Source organism: Hippocampus bargibanti, linkage group LG01, assembly GCF_051943395.1.
Source record: "Hippocampus bargibanti isolate YZ-2025 linkage group LG01, ASM5194339v1, whole genome shotgun sequence".
NCBI lineage: Eukaryota > Metazoa > Chordata > Actinopteri > Syngnathiformes > Syngnathidae > Hippocampus > Hippocampus bargibanti.
The window spans coordinates 32362134-32388327 of record NC_142734.1 but is presented as its reverse complement, the minus strand read 5'-3'; the positions used below and the strand labels follow the sequence as shown (position 1 = coordinate 32388327).

Here is a 26194-nt window from a genome sequence, read left to right as displayed (position 1 = left end):
ATACATACATACATACATACATACATACATACATACATACATACATACATAGTAAATATAAATCAATACAAATGTAAATACAAATGTAAATACAAATACATGAATAAATAGACAAATAGATGAATAAATAAATATATAGATTAAATATAAATTCAATATACAAATGAAATATAAATTTTATATAAATACATATAGATAAATATAAATAAATTAAATGAATTTAAACACTTAATAAACAAATAAATACAATTTAAATACACAAATAAATGAATGAATAAATAGACAAATAGATAAATAATAATACATAAATAATAATAATAAATAAATAAATAACTACATAAATAAATACAACATAAATGTTATTTACATATATATATATATATATATAAAACGAATGAATACATGAATAAATAGACATATAGATACATAAATAAATACATAATAAATAAATACAATATATATGACTGAATGAACAATCATTTTTCGAATGAATGAATGAATGAATGAATGAATGAATTGTCTCAATTCTGTCATACTGAAGCAATCACCTAAAAGGAAGTCATCTAAAAGGATTATTGTTCCAACCTACTGAAACGACTCCATCGGTCAGGTGAACAATTCAATCGGTTCGACAGTATACGTTCGACTTTTCAACGTGACTTTTTTTCCCCTCTGTCATTCTTTCGAGGTGAAGCAAAGGCTCTTTATTCACACTCTTCCAATTTTGGCTATCACGGCACGCGCCGTCCTGCTGGTGACACCATATGTCGCCCTCGCACTGAGTGGCTTCATGGAGAGAGGGGTCGAGGTTTGATGGGGGTTGGTGGAGGGTGGGGTGGCGGGTTCTGGGGCGTTGCTTGCTAGCAAGTGGTTCTTCTGTCTTTGACTGCTCCTCTGAATGGAAATGGAGGAGTGTCTGTCACGCGCACGCACACACAAATACACTGTGTTTGAATATGCATCACTTAGAAAGCGGACAGATGCGCAACAAGCCAGTGACCACCTGCTGGCCTGCCGCTCACCATCTCCCCAGGCTTTTCGGAGTGGTTGTCAGGAGCGGGTATCAAGTTTACAGACAGCCTGTGGCATCACCCCCACGCTCCCTCCACATCCCACCACCACATCATTCAGGCACTGCCCCCCCCCGCCCCCTGCTCTCTCTCACTCTATCCCCCCCCCCCTCTCTCTGTTGCCAAGGAAACCAACATCGACAGAATGCACACAGGCCCATGACTGTGAGGTTCAAGACAACAAGGAGACTTCCTGTATAAGGAGTCAGCCAGTTATTGATCTTGCAACTGTAGAAGTCCATATGAGTAGTTGCGCACACACACACACACACACACACACACACACACACACACACACACACACACACACACACACACACACACACACACACACACACACACACACACACACACACATTCCTGTTACAAAGGTTTTGTGAGGTCCGGATAACTCCAGATAAGGAATGAACTAGTGTTACATTTGAAGACTAAATGTCACCCCATTTCCCACTTCAACTTCTTTAAAAACAAAGAAATAAAAAGTGGACTTGAAACTGAAATAACAGCACGAGTGAGGTTTCTGAATGGGTACATTCAAAGTCCTCACCTCTGTTGTGAATTTGGTTAAAATATAGTTTTACTTTTTGTGGTATGAACTTTTTCCTCTCATTAACCACTTGTCAAAAATGTCCTCACTATGTATGGTATAAAATGTTAGTGGTCCTCACAATACTAGTCATACAAACACACACGCACGCACAGTAAAATGATGTCCTTTGCACAACCCCTTACAAAAAAATAACCTTTCCTTTGCTCTTTTTTCTTCTTCAATCAACACAGTGACTGAGAATAAATGCCTGCGAGGGTGCTCGGGTTCGATTCCTTCAACCGCCATCGGGACACACAGCTGCATAGGTGCAACTGTTTTAAAGTGGGGATCTCATTGCGACATGAGATTTGGGAAACTGCCCATCTGTCCTCCTGCTCACCCATGAATCCTGAAATTAACTCCTCCAACCGAGGCAGTATTACACTTCCAGAGGTAAATCACGCTTTTCCCACTAACATATGGACGAGTCTCTGGAAATCAGGTTTACAGACGATTCCTTTGATTTGTTTATTCTAATCCCAACCCCCCCCCCCCCCCTTCAGCACAGGCTGAACGCGCCGGCTCACTGAAGCCGTCGAGACCGCAACTGATTTGCGCATCCCCTGTGCTTTTCCCGCTCGTAGAAATTCTAGCCTGGTGAAGTAATGAACAGACTTAAATGACTACGGGCAGCCCTGGCGGAATCCAAAGTCCACTGAGAAAAAGAGTTTGACCGGCAGCAGGCGATGGTAAAACAAACTCGCACTCTGATTGTACAGGGATCAAAATGGCCTGAAGCGCGGAACTCTTGAACCCATCTTCTCGGATCAGAAAACCGCTTTGAAAGCTTTTTTTTTTAGTCTGAGAAGAAAAATATGGCTGGGTACGGAAAGCTCCTGAACAATCTTGAATACTCGTGAAAATGGTCCCGCAACATCGAAGAGACACACGTTACCAATGACAGGATCAGATCATCCATAGTCTTAAAGGACAACCGACGCCTCCGGACAAGTTGTGTCCATAATTTGTAAAATCACTTCAAATGACTTCTACTGAGCGTATTTTACAAAGATTCCACCGCATATAGCTATATTTCACGTTTTAAGACTCGCGCTGAATATTCAGGAAGTCTTGTTTTCGAGTTGGTGACGATCCCCACGTGACGTCACGTTTGGAACGCCCCTGACCGAGAAAGCGGCACACAATGCATTTTGCGGTACTTTGTTTGGTCTGAAAACTTTGTGTTGATCTGTGTTGATGGCGAAATTAGAAGGAAAACACATAACGGTGAATCGTTGTGTGTTGCACCAAGACTACGATTTGATTCATGTTGATAGAAATTCCCAGCAGACAAATCAGCCTATTTCCAACAGAGCTTGGACGCCATCTTGTGCATTTTCTGGGACGCTACATTGGAGACCTGATATCTCGAATTGATACGCAAGTACTTCTTTAATCGATTGCAAACATGTATGCTTTCCTCTTCAGACCTATTGGAATCGTATTCATAACTGGATAAGTAACAGGAAAGCATCTTCTCGGAATCTGAAACCATTGTTTTGATTCTCGAGCAAGGCAAGACGTCTTGGCGTGACGTCACGAACAAGTGGGCGGGACCTTCTGAAACTGAAACTTTCTGAGGTCATTTTGAAGTAGTTTGTGGACACTTGAAGTCATTTTTATTGGTGTTTTGCATTTGACTAAAAATATCAGCCTGCGTGTTTTGGGTATTTTAGATGCTATAAAACGTTTTTCTGATGTCAGTTAGGAAACAAAAAAATGGTGTCGGTTGTCCTTTAAGATAATCTGGCTGAACCTCATTCGTCCTGTGGCCGCATCCATGAGACGTTTCGTCTCGACCTCTGCGAGTGAAGTCCCAGCCTGTCTGCTTCCGCGATACTTACTTGTTATTAAAAGATAAAATGTCTCCTATTGAGTAATCTTTTTAAAAGTGGCCCGATAAATGGATTTTGCCGCAGACTGCAGCTGAGCAGATCAGTGGGAGACGGCAGACAGGAAGCTGCACCACATAACATCGGCCAACCTGACAGTCACATTTGCTCTTTAAAGTCTTTATTTGAACGGCCGTGCTCAATCATAAAATTAATCACAGTTTGATAATCCTATATTTCAAAAAGCTTTGATTATCAAACTCCAGATTCTTTCACCGAAATTTAAATTAGCTCACTTTTTTTTCTATTTTCTGTCCTTTGTCTCTTTCATAGTTCGATTCCAGTCCCTCCTGTTTGCATCTTCTCTCTGTGCCTGTGTGGGTTTTTTCCGGGTACTCCAGCTACCTCCCACATTTCAAAAACATGTTTGGCAGGTTAATGGAACCATCAAAAATGTCATTTAGTGTGAGTATGAGCATAGATAGTTAGTTGTCTACGTCAGTGGTGTCAAAGCCGCCTGCCACAATATAATATCAATAATACTGACTTTTATTTTGGTTTACATGGGACAATTTGACATTTTGGTTCGGACTTTAGGAAGCATTCTTGACATGCTTGATTTGTTTTCGCGGGCCGAATAAAATGATGTAGTGGGCAAGATTTGGCCCTCGGGCCTCGACTTTGACACGTGTGGTCTGTGTGTATCATGCGAGTGGCTGATAACTAGTTCAGGGTATACCCTACTTACTGCACCAAGACAGCTGGGAAAGGCTCCAGCACAACCTTGTGAGGAGAAGTGCATCAGAAAATGGATGGATGGAGGTCTCCGCCCCCTTTTCCTTTGACAACGCTAACGTCCCCCTCTGGAGTCAAAACCCCACCGGGTCCTCTAACTGTCAGTCAGTCGCTTTCGTTTAGTGTTTGCAGTCTGTAAAGACCCTCTGCTCCATTATAAATAGCTCGAAGTGGCACAAAACAGTCTCAGTGCTGTCACGCAGCACATTCTGATTTGATTTTCCTACTTGTTATCCTGGCCAGGTTCTTGGAGCGGATATGAAGATGGACATGAAACATTTACTGTTTTTGTGTCTTATTTCACATTTACAATGAGCCTGTTTTCATGAACAATTTTGGAAATGCGCTCCATTTATTTATTTATTTATTTATTTATTTATAATAATAATAATAATAATACTAATAATAATAATACATTTCATTTTAAGCGGCTTTCAAAGCTCTCAAGGACACTTTACAGTCACAGACAAGCATAGGTACTATAATAAATAAAATACAATCACAATACAATAAATAATATAGTTTATTTATGTATGTATTTATTTCGTCTGTGTAGGCTCTGTCGTACGTACAATGAAAAGATTTCTTCAGCTGTTATTTTGTACTTCTTTGAAGGTGTCAGACGTTTCGCTTTTCATCCAAAGAGCTTCGTCAGCGAACTAAAATTGTGCTGGTAACTCTGGCCATATATATTTTGTAAAACAGCAAAATCGTTCCCTGGTGGTATGAGGTTTAATTTAGACCGTGCTTACAACAGACATCTTAGGTCGTTACCCCGTAGGCTTAGTCATGCTAATGAGGTGATACCAGAGCTCATGGGGCAATCAGAGCCTGGCATAGATATTAGAGGTAATCAGACAGAACAAAAGAAGAAATCAGAGTAGCTTCAGGGAGTAGTCTGCTGATCCCCCAACCTTAGTGCAGGGACCTATCAGAGCAGAGGTCTGTCACCGCCACCGCAAGATCTGTCCATTAGAGATATATATATATATATATATATATATATATATATATATATAGGGCCAGCGTTACCAGCACAACTTTAGTTCGCTGACGCAGCTCTTTGGATGAGGAGTGAAACGTTCAACACCTTCAAAGAAGTACAAATGACGGCTGAAGAAAACTGATTTATTATTAATTTAGTTGGTTTGATTACTCGGTTGGTTTATTTTGGGGCCTTAGAATGGCAGAGCGAAAGTGTTAAAATTGCTCCATTCATTCATCATTCTTGTTTTCAGGCCAAACTCTATTTGAAGAGATTTCACAACCCCTACATGTCAATTAACTGTCTTCATGCTAGTTCATACTTACACATTGTAATTGGGGTTGTGTGAGACCACTTTAAATAGAAAACGATACTCTTGCAAGGGCAGCCCGGTGATCGACTGGAGTTTGAATGTTCGCCCTGTGCTTGTTTGGGTTCTGGTTTCCTCCCAGCTTCCTAAAATGTGCATGGCAGGTTTATGGAACACTGTAAATTGTCCCTACGTGTGGTTGTGAGCACAAATTGTTGTGTGTCCTACGATTGATCTGTACCCCGCCTACTGCAGGAAGACAGCTGGGATAGGATAAACCGATCACAAAGTTGATGCATGGATAGATACAGAAAGTTGAGTATTCCCAAGCTTTCAACGATTTTATTAGTCTCTATTGATTTTTATTGGTCTCGGGTGGCTTATTAAAGCAGAATGTCTGTACGCCTCACTGTTCCCCACTTTTTATTTGTTGTTAATTGGATTATCCTTTCTATTTAATTAACCGTTTATATTCCCGAGTTGCAGGAAAATGACTTTGTGGCAGAAATAGAAAATCATTCACCATAATCAAACAAAGAAGACTTTCAAGGGCAAACATGAATTGAGATTTGCAATTTTTATCATGTAAACCATGCAGACACATTTAATGAACCATACGATGATCCTTTATTTTGAACCTGCTGGATATTTTATGTCGAATGCTTTTTAAAATGTTAATCTTTGTTTAACACTGAGATCTCCCCAAGAGTAACTAGTCCATCACCATAAGCAGATCACCAGTGTCCCTAAATGACAAACATGGCACAAAATGAATGCATGGAATTTTCCCAACTAAGAAACACCTTCGAGCCACCTCAAAGGATTATGGCCCTTGAAAAGCACCATGGCAACAGCCAATTGTGAGGAAATGCCCTTATGTGTGACATTGAATGCTGGCAGAGCAAGAAAGAGAGAAAATTTGCCCGCTGACCTTACCCACCTAGGTTGGCAATACTGAGAAATGGGTGCTTCCCCTATAGTTGACATTTTGGATTCCTTCATTTTCTGCAGTATAGAGTGCATCTAAAATTATTCAATTTTCCCTCAATCCGAGAGTGTGCCTTATAATTCGATGCACATTATATAGGAATCAATATTCATACTATTTTAAATGTACTGTATTGTATTGCCGTAGCTCTATCTAGTGGATCCATAACACAACTGCAGCCACTATTGCATCTTCAAATTTTTATGCCTTATATCAGTTGCGCCATATATACAAAACAATACATATTGATTTATATGGGGCTTTAACAACAGCTGAAGTGTTAACAAAACACTTTTTAACATAATGTAAAATCATAAACACAAAACACGTACCGTATTTTTCGGTGTATAAGGCGCACCAAAGTGTGTGTATGGTGTATTTTCAAACCTTTTCCATATATAAGGCACACCGGACTATAAGGCAATGAATGAAAATAAGTTTTCCAAATATAATATATACATATATTTTTTGCTTTAATAATAATAATAGATTTTATATTCAAGAACCTTTCAAAGCTCTCAAGGACACTTTACAGTCACAGAAAAGCATAGAAAAAAAAACATACAGTAATACATAAAATACAATTACTGTATAAATAGAACATTAAGCAACACAGAAAATGCGGTTTTAAATAGGTGGGTTTTGAGATGGGATTTGAAGGTGGGAAGAGAATCAATGTTACGAATGTTGGGATGAAGTGAGTTACAGAGTTTGGGGGCGGAACGGCTGAAAGCTCTGTCCCCCATTTTTCTGAGACAGGCAGGGGGCACACAGAGGTGGAGGCAGGAAGAGGATCTGAGGGAACGAGATGGAATAGAAATTTTAAGAAGGTCAGATAGGTATGGGGGGCAAGGTTATGGATAGCTTTAAATGTATAGAGAATAATTTTAAAGTATTCTATATTTTCAAAAAATGTCAAAGTTTTCAACATATAAGGCACACCACAATATAAGGCGCTACAGTAGACAATGGAAATGGAGTCGGCACTTCTTTCCTGTTCGGACTGATAGTACTGTATTTTTTGTTGTTGTAGATTTTTCATTCATTTATTTATTCAAAATAAAAATAAATCAATCGATCTTTGCAAAATGGTCTGGGTTTGTAGGTGTTTTGAGAGAACAACAGTGTCAAACTCTGGTTTACAGTACACGCTCCCTCGTCTCACAACTTGACTAGACATCCTCCGACGTGTTCTCCCGACAGGCACCCTTTCTAAATCATATTAAGGGCACTAGCCAGTGCCAAGTAACCTACATTCCACTGTAATCACACTGTGTGACCGAAGTGTGCGATGCTCTTGCATCCACATTGGAGGAGGAAAAAAAAAATGACAACAAATCCTGTTGGCGATGCGAAAGGCTGGAGACATTCTGAAGCAGAGAGAGGAAAACATTATCTTTTGTGCATTTAAATCTCTTTAAAAATAGAATATGTCCTTTTGGGAGTACCGTATCATTGTGGATAAGCTCCAAATTTCTATTAATGCTGGCCAAGGATAAAAAGGGTCCACATAGATGAGCTATATCGAAAGTGAAATGATTTAGAAGCGGCTTGATATATTTGATCAGTTTTGATTGACACGGCCAGAGTGGCAGTCAAGGGAAAAAAATAATTGTAATTTCACTGTGCATCATAACAGGGATTTGTTTCTATGTTTTTGCCACTTTTTATGATACATATATCCATTCATTTTCTGATTAGCTTGGATAGGCTTCTGGACGCCCCGCGACCCTCATAAGGGTCACTGTCCAGGTGTTTGGAACGACCCTATTGTGTTTTTTTTTTTTTAAACACAAATGAGGGGGTTTTAATATTATCGCTCAGGTTTCTACAATTCTAAAATCTCCTCAAATTGGGCATGTCTCAAGGGTAAATTGATATTGAATGTGAGATGGTAAACCAATTCCTGAAGAAAATATGCTGTCTGTGTAATTTGCATAATTTCATTTCATTGCCTTTCTCCAACTCAGTGATGAACAGAATCTGAACATAATTCGGCCATGCGCAAAATTAGGTTAAATTGATACTTTATGCGCAAGCACTAAACTGACAACAATGATGTATTACTGCTATCTATCTATCTATCTATCTATCTATCTATCTATCTATCTATCTGTCTGTCTATCTGTCTGTCTGTCTGTCTGTCTGTCTGTCTGTCTGTCTGTCTGTCTGTCTGTCTGTCTGTCTGTCTGTCTCTGTCTGTCTCTGTCTGTCTGTCTGTCTGTCTGTCTGTCTGTCTGTCTGCCCATGATAATCAATACAGACAATGACGTCACACGTGAGCTGCCTGACATCTCGGAGGTTACGTCACCCTACTGGAAATTGCACTCTGGATTTCCCGGTATAAAAGGCACATGATGTTCAAGCAAAAAGTGGACGAGTACATGCAAAGTAATATTAAATACTCACATGTACAGGTGGACAGCACACACACACAGTTTGTTAGCTTGTTGTCGATTAAAGTTGACACTCGCTTATCCTTAATTGGCAGCAGAACGTTGTGATAGTTTATTATCAAAAAGCAGATATCATGACAATGCAATGGAAGAAATTCAACCAAGAACAATATAAACAAGATTTTCAAATTCCGTGATTATCGAGTGGTATGATATTTAAATTACATAACAAGCTACAACAGCAACAACAAAATAATCATAAATAATAAATTGCTTTTCAATTTAATTTCAAAGGTTGAATCGAACCACAGTTGATTCCAGCGCATTGTAGAAAATAAACAATGTCAAAGCCATTCATCATATTTCTCATTCAATTCAAGGAAACTTGTCGGTTGTTGCAACGAGTTATAACGCTGAAGGCTCCACGTCTCCTGTTTTTTACCATTACGAGGTAATGCTGGCGGTACGGGGGAGGGGACAAAGGGGGTAAGAGAAGAGTTTCAATGTGTGTGTGTGTGTGTGTGTGTGTGGAGGCGTTCACCGACGTCAGGATTGAGCGTGCATGTTTGTGTGTGAGAGAGAGAGAGAGAGAGAGAGAGAGAGAGAGAGAGAGAGAGTGAGAGAGAGAGGAGGAGTTCAGAGAGAGAGAGGAGAGAGAGTGCATGAGAGTGAGAGAGAGAGAGAGAGAGAGAGAGAGGGGGGGGGTGGCAACCAGTGAGTGTGTGAGCGAAGGTGTGGAGAGATGCTGCTGCAGCTCCTGAAGCACGCAGCCCCAGCAGCATCACGCGCCACAGCGGGTAGATGCCAACTCTCCAGGCTGACGAAGTAACGGTGGAGCCTGGGGGAAAGGTTCGGCCGGTACCGGAGCTCCTAGAAGTGGAGTGGAGGACGCAGAAGTGACCGGGGAAGAAGGGAAAGAAGGTGCCTTTTGGAGAGATTGGTGGACGAGGAAAAAGGAGGAGGGGAGAGACCGAGAAAGGAAGAGACTAAATGGCTGCACGGCTACCGGGCTTCACCCCGCTCTCCCCTCTGGGTCTTCACCTGCTACTCTTCCTCGGTTCTTTGTTCGCCCTTAGCCCGCGGGCGGTGAATGCAGCGGGGGCTTGCGACCTGAGCACCGCGGGGCCCCGTCCCAGAGATGCCGGTAAATTGAGCGAGCGAGGATGGGAGCCGACGGGGGACAGCAGGACGCGGCCGCAGGGAGGACAACGACCGGCCGCTGGGGGGATTCCCGGGCCACGAAAGGAGGCGCGCGAAGGAGTCGGGATGTTTCGGAGGCGGGGAGACGAGCCGACGAAGCGACTTCCTCCTTCTCTCCTCCCCGGTGTGACACACGGGAGCAGCGCGAGGTGGCTGTTGGAGAAGGGCGTTGTTCCGACTTCCGGCGCGGCCGCTTTCGGCTTCTCGCCGGTTCAGAATGGCAAAAAACGAACCGTACAAAGGACTACCGAGGCGTACGCGGTGCCACGGCCACACCTAACCCATCGTGGCGCAGCCTTTGTGCGAGCCTTTGGCCTGCGAGACGTACCCGGAAGTAGAGGAAGGAGTGGCGGAGGGGTGTGGGAGAGGGCTCGTGAGGTGAGCAGACTCGGTGCCCCCGCCACGCTTCACGAACCATCGACCGACGCCGTGCCTTGTCGCATTCTTTCTCGTTTTGGATACAATTCAACGTGGACGGTGGCGTCCAGTCATCAATTGGAAACACACTCTTGTTTTAGCAGAAATTCACCTTGGATCCATGCATCAAAATTAACTAACATTTTAAATTCCACTGGATTCAGTGTTTTCCAGCATTCAAGTTATCAGCACCTAAAGGCATATCAAAATGAAGATGCTGATGGTATTAGCGGTGGGAGCAACATAGTTAGGATCAGAGCTGATAATTGTTCTCAATTGGCCGTTATCGATACAAGTGAAATCCAAGTGGGGGCTGAGCCATGCTTCAGGCCCAAGTGCGTTAGGGGGCACAGGAAAGACTGGTTAATAGTAGAGGAAGATAACAGATATAGTCCACCGGCAATGTTTAGATCCAGAGAAATGGGCCAGAGCAAGGCTAGAAGAGGAGGAGGGGTGAGCCAAGGCAACAAACGCATTAACTTATCTAATTATGCGGATAATGATTTGGCTTTTGTGAGACTGACTCGACAATGTCGGGCTGATAATGAGGGGGAAGCTCCAGCTACAACTGGGAGACAGAGCAACGAAGTGAGGAGGGAGAAGGGGGCGGCTACCAGCAGTTGTTGCAATTTGAAGAGACAAGGGATGTGTTGTGGATTCTTAGCTGAGTTTATTTTTCTCCTGGGAGGGAAAACTCAGGGGAATCCCATTTTTCAATTTCGTCTAGAGGGCATCAGAGAGTTAGAAGCTCACTGTTTTTCATGTGACAAAATTCATCAAAGCTTACAAATAGGGAATGAGGCGGAAATTGAACCCACTGAACTTTTCCTCGAGTCTGTTGACAAAGTGAAAGCAACTTCAGGGGCAACTGAGTCACCATTTTCTATGCAAGAGACGTTGCCCGTTCACTCAACCAAGCTAAGTCCTTTTTTGCAACATGAATTCATTGTAGGGAAACGTCCCCACTTACATTCACAAATCAACATAACCACGAGTGAATTTCCTTTTTTGCCTCACTTTCCAATAAACAAGTGGGATTCAGCACTTAGGACAGCTCCCCTGAATGTTGCCATAATGTGGCGGGGTTTTAACATGAATAGTAATAACAACAACGCAGAAGAAGAGGTGAGGAAGTCAATACACGGTTTCCGCAAATCAGAAATAACGATGTCCAGTGAACAACGGCCCTTAGATGATGTCAGACCACCAGAAAGGCGGCAGATGGGGGTTGAGGGAGGAAAGAGGAGGGAGGACGAGGCTGAGGGGGACGGTCTGGAGGGCCCTGCTAGGGGAAGAAAATTACAGGTGGGGGAGGGCGAGTTAATGGGAGGGAAAGGACCGTGGGGAGAAGAGGAGGATGAGAGGCAAAGCGAAAACGGGACAACAAAGCTGGGCCAAGCTGAGCAGAAAGCGAGAGAGGGAGGAAAGGGTCAGGATAGGTTCAGTAGCATCGCTACCGTCACACAGTCAAATACGGAAAGATGGAAGAAAAAGAACCAGGCTGATGAAAGCCATGATGGTGAGAGTGAGCCGGAGGGGGAAGTCAACAAGAGGCACGGCTCAAGGGGAGAGAGGAGCCTGGAAAGGCTGATAATAGAAGCAGATGATGAGATGTCGCTGGAAGAAAGGGCAGACAAGGTTTTGATGCCGTGGTCTCGCTCTCGACGGGCAGCGAACAGACATCCTCATTTCTCCCTGTATAACTACCAAGTACAAATAGCTGAGAACCAACCACCTGGCACCTCGGTTATTGTCATGTCTGCCTCAGACCCCGACGCGGGGGATGCAGGCAGGGTGAGCTACAGCATGGCTCCACTGATGAATAGCCGATCGTCCGACTATTTCCACATCCACCCCGATACTGGCCTCATCACCTCCACGCAAATTTTAGATAGGGAACATATGGATCTGCATTATTTCCGAATCACAGGAACTGACCATGGCTCCCCTCGTCTATCCGGAACCACGATGGTAGCCATCACCGTCGCCGATCGCAATGATCACTCTCCTATTTTTGAGCAGACCGAGTACCGGGAAACCATCAGAGAGAATGTCGAGGAGGGGTACCCCATCCTTCAGTTAAGAGCGACGGATTTAGATTCCCCGTCCAACGCCAATATTCGTTACCGCTTTGTCGGAGACTCTGCCACAATCGGAAGAGGTGCTTTTGAGATAGATCCTCGATCGGGGCTCATCACAACCCGTGGAGTTGTCGACAGAGAAACAAACGAGCACTACACGCTCCAGGTAGAAGCCAGCGACCAGGGCAAGGAACCGGGAGCACGCTCGGCCACGGTTCAAGTGTTCATCACGGTTTTGGATGAAAATGACAATGTGCCACAGTTCAGCGAGAAACGTTATGTGGTGGCCGTTAAGGAAGATGTGAGACCTCATTCGGAGATACTCCGAGTAAGCGCCACCGACCATGACAAAGACGGTAACGCCGCGGTTCATTACAACATCATCAGTGGGAACAGTCGCGGCCAGTTTTCCATCGACAGTGTCACAGGCGAGATCCAGGTGGTGGCGCCTCTGGATTATGAAGCCGAACGGGAGTACACGCTCCGTGTCCGAGCGCAGGACAACGGCCGACCGCCACTTTCCAACAATACCGGAATCGTGAGCGTACAAGTGACCGACGTCAATGACAACCCGCCAATCTTTGTCTCCACACCGTTTCAAGCATCCGTGCTTGAAAGTTCACCCGTCGGAAGCTCCATCCTTCACATCCAAGCCATCGATACAGATGCCGGTGACAACTCACGTCTGGAATACAGATTAACCGGCACCGGTTCCGACACGCCGTTCGTTATCAATTCTGCCACCGGTTGGGTCACCGTCAAGTCCATTCTTGACCGAGAATCCGTCGAACATTATTTCTTCGGTGTGGAGGCCAGGGACTATGGTATGCCCCCTCTTTCCGCCACAGCTAGCGTGACGATAACAGTGATGGATGTTAACGATAACCACCCCGAGTTTTTGCAAAAAGAATATTACGCCCGCCTGAATGAGGACGCCGTGGTCGGAACGAGTGTGGTCACGGTCACGGCGGTGGATCGAGATGTCAACAGTGCCGTGACTTATCAAATCACAGGTGGGAACACCAGGAACCGCTTTGCCATTAGCACCGCAGGGGGTGCCGGGTTACTTTCCTTAGCCCTCCCACTGGACTACAAACAAGAGCGGCGCTACGTTTTAACAGTCACCGCTTCGGACCGCACGCTCCACGACACCTGTCAGGTGCACATCAACATCACCGATGCCAACACACATCGACCCGTCTTCCAGAGCGCTCACTACTCTGTGAGTGTGAATGAGGACCGGCCAGCTGGGAGCACCGTGGTTGTCATCAGCGCCACAGATGATGACGTCGGTGAAAATGCCCGCATCACATACCTCCTGGAGGACAATATCCCTCAGTTTCGTATCGATTCTGCATCGGGGGCCATCACGCTGCAGGCAGAGCTTGATTATGAGGACCAGATGACTTACACGTTGGCCATTACAGCCAAAGACAACGGCATCCCACAGAAATCAGATACAACCTACGTGGAGGTGAATGTCAATGACGTGAATGACAACGCGCCTCAGTTCCTCAGCCCCAGATACCAGGGAACTGTGAGCGAAGACGCTCCTCCTTTCACCAGCGTCCTCCAAATTTCAGCCACTGATCGGGATGCGCACGCCAACGGCCGCGTCCAGTACACCTTCCAAAATGGTGAGGATGGAGATGGAGACTTTACCATTGAACCGACGTCCGGCATCGTGAGAACCGTCCGTCGGTTGGACCGCGAAAGCGTACCATTTTATGAGCTCACCGCATATGCCGTTGACCGAGGCGTACCCCCTCAGCGAATGCCGGTCCACATCCAAGTGACCGTTCTCGACGTAAATGATAATGCCCCGGTCTTCCCCGCTGATGACTTTGAGGTTCTGGTGAGGGAAAACAGCGCCGTGGGCTCTGTGGTTGCCCAGATCACCGCCACGGACCCAGACGAGGGTGCCAATGCCCAAATTATGTACCAAATTGTTGAGGGGAATATCCCAGAGATATTCCAGATGGACATCTTCTCAGGGGAGTTGACATCTCTTATTGATCTGGACTACGAGGCTCGCAACGAGTATGTCATCGTCGTCCAGGCCACCTCAGCTCCTCTCGTCAGTCGGGCGACTGTACGGATCAAATTGGTGGATCAGAATGACAACAAACCCACTCTGCAGGACTTTCAAATTATCTTCAACAACTTTGTGTCAAACCGTTCCAACAGCTTCCCCAACGGGATAATCGGCAGGGTCCCCGCCAATGATCCTGACGTGTCGGACCGCTTGTACTACACAATTGACAGGGGGAACGAACTTCACCTGCTGTTGCTCAATCACACCAGTGGGGAAATCCGGCTGAGCCGTAAACTGGATAATAACAGGCCACTGGTGGCTCCCATGCTTCTCACTGTCACAGGTAAGAGAGCACAAATGGGGGACAAGGGAGGGAGGCTCGGATGGGGGAGGCGGAGTAAGAGTCCACTCTTTTTGACTCACATCTTTTCAATGTTTGAATGGCATGTGAATCCAACTGATATGTTGTTAATTGTGGATAGATCAACTTACTTAGATAAGGTCATAAATGTCAATATTTATGTCACACGCTCATCAACATATTGCCTCAAATGTACCGTATTTTCCACACTATAAGTCACACCAGATTTTAAACCGCATCTTCAATGGATGACACATTTTAAAACATTTTCTATATACGGTATACGGCTTTAAAACATTTACAATATATTCTTATGGGGTTTTCATGAAATATTTTGTCCTGCAAATTTCCAGAAACAAAATTTTATTTTGAGACAATACAATACAATACATTGATTTATATAGCACAAAAACAAGCAAAACAATGCCAAATTTACTATTTCGAATCATTGTGGCAAAAAAGGGCAACTAATGACAAAATCGAGAAAAAAATCAGTGTTTCAAAGTAATTTTATGAGATTCCAAAATGACACAGCGTTTTATTTAATCCTAGCATGCACCGCGCACTACATCTTCTATGGGGGAATGGAGTTGGTAGCTGCTGACAGTAGTTGCCAGACCTGTTCAGTCCAGTATCTTTTGAAGTAAATGAAGGTTTTTGGGTGTGACTCATAGTGTGGAAAATACAATAGATCACCCAAAATGGATATAAAAATGATATTCTAAGGGTTGGTTGGTGTTAGCTAGTTGAAGTCTAGTGGAGGGAAATTGGTGGTGACAAAATTAACTTCGACGTATAGTCTAACTGGTTTTAGTTTGAGATGACGGAGACAACAAATAATTAGCTATCATAGCATAGCTGTCAATCAAATGAGGTCCAATTGAGGTCGGTCATGATTAAATGAATGATGACAGGTCAAATCACAAGGTAGTCAGGTGTTAAGTCCGTTGTTCCATTGAACAGTACTTGAATGATTTTAACAGCACATCTTTCATCCTCACTAATTCGACTTGACTCTTCCACAGTAAATGGCTAAGAACCATATTTAGTCATATGATTGGTTATGGTACACTGCAATCATTTGAAATGACATACAGCATGTGTATATGACCGTCCCTTACGGTGAAACATCCAAAGCAAGTATTTCACTGGGTGTTTGGTGATATCATTGCCTGTTAGGGTATTGTTTACATTTGATGAGCGACTGATATGCTCTCATCTCTTATCTGACGAGCCATGCGCGCAATATGAAGACGTCTCATTTATTAAACGGGAGTCAATGGATGTCAGAAACTATTACAGATACTCAATAATCATACAATATGTGTGCACTGCAGACTTTTAAATATGTCAAAACGTTGCCTCTTCTGACTTGTTCTACAGAGCATTCGACTTGCTTGAACTGACTAGCAGTGTGTATTCATATGAGATTCTCCCACTATCTTACCTTTTCCTGGATGTGACAGTTATGAGATTATAATGAATTAATTCCTATCAGTTCCTTCGCTGTGCTCTTATCTCACCATTCTTTTTTTTTGTCCTACTCGCACATGTCGTTGAACTCACCTCTTCCTTCTCAGAATGTTATCGTGAAAACGCCTCCTCGGTCACTTCTCCTGTATATTGTTTTGTTTTTCCTCTTGGGTTTCCTTAGCACTTATCTCCTCTCACTGTGCCTGTTGATGTGTTGTGCACATGCATACGTGAGTGTTGGTTGGACTGTGGCGAAGGAGCAGGCAGAATGTTAGCAATTTTTGGGGGGGAGTTCAGAAAAATATTTTGGGGATTTTCTGTTCCGCTTTCACATCTCAAAGTGTGTACTCTCAGGTGGCTCAAAACCTCGAGGCTTCAGAGTATTTGTTCTGTTTTAGTCAAAAGAATCTGTGCATGGCAGAGTGCTGGCGCTGCACTCCCTCTTTTATCTTGGTCTTTACTCCCATTTTTTTCCTTTCCTTCTGTTTCTACTCTCTTGGTTCCCTGAATAATTCCCATGTTTCTCTTTTATTGTAGTTTGGATGCGCTGCCCATTCATGTTTACCCAGTTTTTACACCCACAATTATGCACAAAATATTGTGCAGTGGGGTCGCCCAGCATACGGCAGACAAAACTCAAAGTGACCTTCATCAAAGCCAAAAATAAAACGATTAAGTGGCCAAGAACAGCTTTGGTTGTACTCGCCAACTCTCAGAGGCAAAGCTTTGCCTGGTGACAACAAAAACGGGCAATTTGTTCCGGGACACATCAGTTGTAAATAGTGTTAACTCACAGTGGTGGAGCACAGTTTTGGAAACAACAACAAATGCTCTTACCAGCACGTGTGCGATATAAAGGCTTGGTCAAAAATGTTGCCTGTACAAATGTAACATTGTACAGGCAACAGGGTATTTCATCCAAAAAACTTAACTCATTCATTGCCATTCCCCAATTCATTCGGGAGTTGAACAGCATGACGTGGAGCGCCATTCCTGAATTTGTTCGGGTTTTGGTTTTTCTTGCAGGTGGGGGAGGGGGTGGCGATAAAGCGCTGGTCGGACCTCAGGCAATGTTTTTCCCTGCCACGAGAGGGCAGCAGTTGCCTGTTGTCCACCCGCCCCCATTTCAAGCTCAGATAACTACAGACTCATATAACTTAGGATTTAAACTTTTTTTTCTGATGAAAGAAGAGTGTCTAAAGTTTCTTACCACTGCATTGAATGTTTATGTAGCCCTACAACTCAATATTCTGTGGGTCCTGCAATTTGAGTGGAAATGACAAAAACCTGGCACTGAAATGGACACATTTTTGCACATAGTCTGGCAGTGAATGAGTTAATATATTAGCATTTTCACAAGTCACACCGTTTACAGTGCCCGTAAATGTATTTTGCAGGTTTGTGAGTCCTATTTTAAGAAAAAAAAGCCTTAAAAAAAGAAGAACCAATTAAGTTCCTCAATCCTGTATTTGTGATAACATCATCTTGACCATAACCGTCCTTCTCTTGCACCTCTTCTATTTAGTCAAACCAACTCATATTATTGCATGGATAGCAATCAGCATGTTCAAGTGCTAACAGTACAACATTCCATACAATATCACCTATTCTTATGTAAAAAAAAGTAATATTTTTGATTAAAAAGCTGAAAAGCTTTAATCAACCTGTTTCTTTGGAAACAATAGTCATTATACACATAAGTATGATTTTTGTTGATGCAAGCCTTTATCAAAAAACGGTTTGTGTCTCAAGGTAGATGCCATCAAACTGCTGATCTGACACCCCCCCCCACACACACACACATACACAAACCCCTATTTGTATTGTGAGACTTTTTGCAGTTTCTTCATAATTCAGAACCTAATACACAAATTTGACCCTTGGCATAGGTTTATGCTATATTAAGTGCCAGTATGTTTTTTATTTTTTTTTGCTGACTCTGCAACCACAGCCACCTGCAAGCGCTGACTAGACAGTATATAATGTACAGCGGAGTCCGGTCTAACGCCAATATAGAGTGAATTTACAAGCCCATTACAAGCCATTAGGGATTCTGCAGTTACTTGCCAAGAATGACAGGTCCAGAGAGTCCTAGTTTTTACCCACCTCCCTCCGAAAGGCTCAGGTGGCGAAATTGCCTGCAACCATTTCAGAGCCTTCGATTCGTGACCCTGTCGGCAGTTTCAATGCTCGCACGTAACAGCTGCACCTGTTTGGGAAAATACCGATTTGAGCAGGCGACAAATCAGTCTCAGGTGCTCAACTGAGGCAATGAGCTTCACGAGGCTGCAAAACATTAAATGATATCATACAAGGACACTGGCGACAAAATGAAGACAGTCAGAATCATAGCAAATGAATCTGTGCACTCTGCACCGCTCACTTCCCTGAATGGATGTTTGTATATTTTTAAGGATCAGGTAGCAAGATCAGGCCTACTCACACTCTTGACTCAGTCAACTCCCGCACAATCTCAGGAATGGATCTCTTAAAGCTTTAATTTGACAAACAAAAAGCAATGATACTGTAAATTTGCTTTTGAAAACTACTGCAAAAATTATAAAATACATTTGATTTTGGAATGCCAGAAGCTGTTTTCTTTTTAATCATCATACATTAATTTTTTTGTTGCAGATAACAAAGTTAGGATCCTGTAAAATATGAGCACGGACAGGGAATATATTTTTTTCTAAAACCTTTTCGTTCCCCGGTTCACATTCCTAAATAATCACTTTTCCACCTTGAAAAAAACCCAAACAAAGACATCCTTTCTATTTCTGTCTATTTGACTTCACGTTTTCATCTGTGGACGCCCAAACAAGTAACGAACCTACTCTGACAAAGAATGCAAAAAAAAAAAAAAAAAAAACAAGTGCAGATATATTTTTTCAAATAGGGGTCAAAGTCAAAAGTCATCAAAAAAAAGAAAAGTCAGTAGAAAAAAAATCAGTATTGTTACATTCTTCTCACCACTGATTGTTTCACATTTGAAAGAAAAGAATTAGAGACCAAATAGCAGGATGATGACAGCTGCCACTTTCCCGCTGCTCATCGCTGTCTCTCGTGCATGTGATAGAGGTCAAAGTTGTACGGATTTGTGTGAGGTTGCAGATCAACTTATGAAGTACCGTAGACACAATGTGCATGTGTGTGTGTACCTGTGATAGGGGCTAATGGGCAGGGATTTAGCAGGCGACATGGCTTTTGTGTCAGTGCGAGTATCCGGTTTAATGTAAAGGATTAGAGCTTTTGTTGTAAAAGCCCGCTTTGAACCGTGATGTTGCCTGGGTTGCTCTGTGTGTGTGTGTGTGTCTCAATGTGCTGCTGGTTTTTCAACCGAGTTCTACTTTTAGTATAATGACTGACCCAAGGGTTTGAAAGGCTTACAAAACAAACAGAGCAGAAATCAGCATCCGAGCCACTTGGCCAAGCTGTTGGTGTGTACATGTTGTAGTGATACAGAGACGATGATACTCGTCACAGTGAATTGATATTACTGCGTAAATTGCATTTTAGTGTTGACATATAGTGTAGGGAAAAAAAAGTTGGACTTTTGTCTTTCAAAAATGTTCCCATGGTGGATGAAAGTAGAAATGTTCTGTTTTAGTTCCAAATGATCCAAAAATGATCATAGGTGACTTTTATTAATGTACAGGCTATAACTTGATTTACAATACAATACATCTTTACTCCTATGTGTAAAAAAGCACTTTCCAAAACAATATGAGATCACACATAACATAAAACTCTGATAGTCAGGCAACCGTAATCAATTTTCGCGCATACCCTTAGTTGTTTGGAGTAGTTATAAATGAAAGATGAGAGAACCAAAGCGTCCTTATGCCAGTGAATCGGAAATGTCGTGCTCAAAATGTTCACACCTCTGCTCCAAGCCTAGTTCGAAAGTAAACATGAAGCTTCAGCGTCCATTGATGAAACAAGGCATTGGTTCGCTTCGCCTGTCCCATTTAAATCCGCTTCAATTCCAAACAGCGACTCTCGATTTCAACTACGCATCATGGGCTTCATAAACCCATCTGTCCAACAGCGCCGACATCTAAAAAAAACACACACAAGACCCGCCATTTGGCTGGAAGATTTACATTTTGTACATTCTGAGTTGTCAAAGCAGGCTGACCATGTCAGTGAGGTATTTCATTTTTTGCTACCATGTCAAACCCTCGTGTCCCTATTTCCTTATATTGGCGGGAACTCTCACAGCAGTGTTTTGTTAGGTCAAACCCGCTCATGCACATAAGGGCTTTTCCGGCAGTAGAGAGGAGAGACACATACAGGGCGGACAAAACCATGTTGATGGCACAGTGTGAAATGGGATAGAACGCATCCGTTGGTGTCGACATGGACTGTACACTAATAGGCTGAAGGCACCATGACAGACGTTTTGTGTATTTCAGAGAAGCACCAAATGGCTTTTGTCCCCCCCACAATCCAATTTTTGCCAAATTCTAAATGGTTTGCATGTTCACAGTCATAAATCTCCCTCTATTGTTTTTTTTTATATCCCAATCTCTTAGATGAGCAAGAAATATATTTAAATAGACACAACAAGACTAATGCATATGAATGAGAAAAGCAGAAGGGGATTTAAAGCATTTAATCCTGTCAGACATGTCTGCTACATCGAAGTCCAATGAACTTTCACTATGTGAAGAGATGATTCCTTTATTCTGATCTTTCAAAAGGGCGCTAAAGCATGGGCTAATAGCCGTTGAAGGAACAGTGGAAGTAATTGTTGTCAAGGAAGTACATAGAAGTGATACACCTTAACTGAAAGGCGTAACTTTAGCTTGAATTGTTACAATGAGTTATTGCTGTATATGGATGTATTAAAGGTTTAAGAATGAAACCAACATGTCCAAAGTCTGCCTGGGGGTCTAATGTGGCCCGTCAATTTTCATCCGGCCGGCACACAGATTCCGTCATAAAATGAATAATGTCTGGCCCGCATGTCGAATGAATACATTGAGCACTAGCGCTGTTACCTATGTGTGCAAAGTGCTGCCATCTAGAGGATCAATTAGGAACAGCAAATTAGTACAGTAAAGTCTCGTTATATCGATATTCAAGGGAGTCCGAAAAAATATCGATATAACCGGGACTATCGATATATCCGACCCTGTTTGCATGTAATTTTCTCTGTGCGTGCATAGAAATAGTATCGATATAACCGGGACTATCGATATATCCGATATCGATATAACGAGACTTTACTGTATATGAATAATTGACTGAATGAAATTTTCGAAAATGTCAATTTTCAATTTGATTTGCATTTTCTAAAATGGCAATAATCAACAAAAGAACGATTACTTCTGATCAACTGTTACAAAAAAAGTTAAGATAATGATAATAATAATAATAATAATAATACATTTAATGTATAAGCGCCTTTCAAAACTCTCAAGGACACTTTACAGTCACATGATATTTTTTTCTGCGGGTGAGCCACACGCACCAGCATCCACTCAACACGCAAGTAACATAAATAAAACCATCCATGTAAACAAACCATTTTGAGAAAAGACCTTCATATATCTGAATAGAATAAAAGGGAAAGATATTCAATAATTAAATTTAGTATTTTTTACAATAACCCTGTGCTGCAATTGTTCTCACAAAGAACAACTGTATGTCTTCATGTTGTCTGGCAGCAAGAGACATTTTAAAAAAGCAGATGCGAAACACAAAATGGCTCGCTAAAATGTATTTACATTAATTGCTGTTATAGGCAAAGAAGGTCCGCCAAAGTTTTCCCCAAACGACATTTTTACCACACCAGATCTGGCCCCCTTTGGACATGTTTGGACACCCTTGCACTAAACCGTACTCTTTCTGGGGTATTTCTTGGCGAATGAATCATCTGTAAACCATTTAGTTTCAAGGAGTACTGTTTTAAAATTAGTTTGAAAGTATAATAAAAGGTTTCGTGATCATAAAAGTCTGTCGCAATTTTAAACTGTTCATACATTGTGCTAAATATCGAGTTTTACGTCTTTTGTCGGCTGTTTTAATGAGGATAATTTGAAAGGCTTTGAATGCAACAAGGGACACAGTTCATGGTGAGGAATGTCTTGCTCAAGGATAACACAGCTGGAGGGCTAGAGGGGGGCTTGTTGGGGGTTGATTTTTCATCCTCTGAAGCTCTGTTTGTCTACGTTTGACAAATCTTTTTTTTAGTTGCAAAATCATGTATTGACTTTTCTTCTCAGATGTTTTGCTACATGTGGAATGTCTCATTATGCTTACTTTTATGAGTTAAAAATGGGGGCAGCCTGGTGCGCAAGCGGTTAGCACGTCAACTGAACTAAGCTCTGGTGACTTCTCCAAATATGCTCAAAGTACCGTTTGCGTCATACAATATATTTATTTGCACGGTGGATGTGTAAAAATAACTTTTCCTGTTCTGTCTTCAGCTGCGCAGTGTAGGCTTTGCTCGCTCTTTACATGACTTTGCAAACTATTTTGCATCCGGCTTTCCTGGAAGTGAGCGCCGACATTCAAGGAGCTTGCAGGCTCCTATTAGTCCGGCTACCTGGAAAAGTGAGATAGCACCGAAATCCCCATTTGCCGACCCATCACACATTTTAGAGGCAGAACACGAATTGGTCCTGCTTCGTTTTTTAATAGCGAGCGGCTGTTCTGGCACCGGTGGGACCTTGCTGGTGATTCCACATCAGCACGTTGATTCTTTAAAGGCTTTACGAGCGCTGTCCTCGCTTCCGAAGGGGAAGATAATGTCTTTGAGTACACAAAAAAGCTTTTCTCGAGTTATTTACAAAATCTTTTGTTCCTCGGTCGTGCAACAAAATACCAAAGTCACTTTCCATTTGTGGCCTTTGTAAGATATTAATGTTTTATTGTTTCGATGCAGGCTAAAACATCAGAAAGGCTGATGTATTATTTATCACCTGGATGTTTTATTATCAAGTTAGGTGCAAACATCACGTGCCTTTCCTAGTTCGCATCACCACTCAGAGGTGCTTCACAGCAGCTCCGCGACTTTCTATTCCAAAGACGGACCTTTGGTATGGTTCTGAATGAATAAATCATACTAACAGTTAACATGAATGTTTTTTTTGGCATCTGTTCTTTACGTCCTTCGTGTATCCTACAGATTATCCGCAGTCATTCCCGAGATTTTAGTCATTTAAATAACAATCGGAGATCAGCTTCAATTTGCGCTACATGATATGGAGTGATGACAATAATGAAATAACGTTGCCCGTCCGTCCTCGGAAGTTGACGGCAGTGAAATGTCGTTTATTGAATCATACCGTGGGGGTGGTGTAACTTTGTGTATCCCTATGATATATTAGGCCGATGTAGTCTGTTTGTGTTCATCTATTTTGTTTGGGTTACTTCATATTGTCACTCCTTCCGGCGCCTTGTGTGTGTGTTTGCGTGTGTTTTGTGTGTGTGTGTGTGTGTGTGTGTGTGTGCGCGCGTGCGTTGGTGTGTGCGTGTATGCGTTAGAGGTCAGTCGGGAGTGAGGCTCCTCATAATCCGGTAATCAAACCAGCTGCCACCCCGCCCAGCCCCCATCCTTGCTTCCGCCATTCCTCTCTCCTTCCTTTTTAGCCCCTCTCCTTCTGTTGCTTTCACTTATTGTCTTTCTTACCACGTTCAGCAGATTTCTCTGTCAATCCATTTTTTAAAAATTATGAATCTGACACACAGTGAAACATTCCAATAACAGTGTCTGAAATAACGTTTGGGGCGTGCAGCTTTTACGTCGGGCGTACAACTTATAAAACGTCTCCGCACGGGTGGCCGACAACTTCAAGAAAAAAAAAAGATTTTTGTTTTTCAAATCAAACGTTTGCTTTATTCAATAAAGCAAACGTTTGAACGAAGATTTCGAAATCGGAATAAATTATTCCGATTTCGAAATCTTCGTGCGGTTTGGAAATGTTGGAATTTCGGTTCGTTTGTCAATTTGCATACTCGGCACGGCAGCCAATCAGAAGCCTGCTTCGTGCCTCCGGACTTTCCCGAGCGTTATAAGGTCGTGCATTTGCATAGTATTTTACAAAGTAGATGCACAGAATCTCATCCAGTTATGAATATGATTCAAATAATTCTGAAGAGGAAAGCATACATGTTTGCAATCGATTAAAGAATTTATTCCGTGCCATTTTGATGCAATAGGGGGGGGGGAATATAGCACTAAAAAAGAGTCAGAACATGGCGACAAAGCTCCGTGTAAGGAATTAATCAGCCCGTTTCCACAGACTGATTACTTCCTTACACGGAGCTTTGTCACCCTCTTCTGCCTCTTTTTGGTGCAACACGAAGTTGTCAGACCAAACAAGTACAGCAAAATGCATTGACGTGATGGAAGGACTGCTACAATGTGTCCTTTTTTTGGTCAGGGGCGTTCCTTCAGTGACGTAGGGTGAGTACTCGTTACCAACTCAAAAACAACACTTCCGGAATATTCAGCGCGAGTCTTAAAACGTAAAATATAGCTATATGCGGTGCAAAAAATTAAATTTCCCCATTGCGGGACGAATAAAGGTATTCTGATTCTGATTCTGAATCTTTGTAAAATACACTCAGTAGAAGTCATTTGAAGCCATTTTACAAATTATGGACACAACTTGTGTCGGTTGTCCTTTAATTATGGGTACTGGAAGTTTAATGAAGTCTGTGTGAAATATTTGAGCAACATTGCACAGTATTCATATTCATTCATTTATCCTGCATCAGATTGATTTGTTTTCTCTTCTGTTTGTTTCTTCATTCATCACCTTGTTTCTCCCTTCAAACCCAGCTTATTCATATTTGAATTAACCTTGTTTTTTTTCTTCTTCTTTTGCTTGCAGACGGTGTTCACAGCATTTCGGCCCACTGCGTTCTACGTGTCCTCATTATTACCGAAGACATGCTGGGCAGCAGCGTCACCGTCCGCCTGCAGAACATGTCCCAGGAGCACTTCCTCTCACCGCTGCTAAGTCACTTCCTGGAGGGTGTGTCGGCGGTTCTCTCGGTGCCCGTCGAGGATGTCTTTGTGTTTAACATCCAGCCAGATATGGATGCGGCTCCGGGAGGGATCCTCAATGTGAGCTTTTCAGCGGTGCTACCAGGGGGACACTTCTTTCCATCCGAGGCTCTGGAGGAACAACTATACCTAAACAGACCCCGGCTGACCTCGCTAACGCGGATGGAGGTTTGTAAACCTGCAACTCCCAACGCCATTGCTTGTGACACGCAGTTGCTTTTGTCGTACATTTACTCTCGTTCCCATGGCAACGGAAGCCGACACGGAATGTGTGGCTGAGATGAACATAAAGGGAATTTCACCTTGAAGGAAGAATGGTGTTCTTTAAAATACATTCGCAACTGCCATGCATGTTGAACCATGCAATTATTGTTAAAAATGCACATAAAGGCAAATCTTGAACAGAGAAACTAAGAGGTGAATGTTATAATTACATCAAATAGCCTTGACTAAAACATCCAATCAGAATGTTTGCATCTAAACCCAGAGTACCTCCAGCCAATTGCATGATAGCAAGCTGCATACACCATATTTTGCAGTGTATAAGGCGCACCCAAAAGCCTTCACTTTCTTCAAAAGATGACCCTGCACCTTATACGCAGGTGTGCCATACATGTGAAGTAATATTGAGCCACAGCAG

At 42.7% G+C, this 26194-nt stretch overlaps 1 protein-coding gene across 7 annotated transcripts in view; it reads left to right on the top strand.

Moving 5' to 3' along the window:
- Nucleotides 1-9669: 9669 nt before the first annotated feature.
- The window catches only part of celsr3 (cadherin, EGF LAG seven-pass G-type receptor 3), a 61246-nt gene continuing 44721 nt past the window's right edge, over nucleotides 9670-26194 (top strand). For all 7 annotated transcript variants that reach the window (XM_089011411.1, XM_089011366.1, XM_089011374.1 and 4 more), the window contains exons 1-2: nucleotides 9670-15041; nucleotides 25379-25722. In XM_089011411.1, coding sequence (XP_088867537.1) covers nucleotides 9956-15041; nucleotides 25379-25722 — 5430 coding nt within the window. In that variant the 5' untranslated portion in view covers nucleotides 9670-9955. The remainder of the gene's footprint in view (nucleotides 15042-25378; nucleotides 25723-26194) is intronic.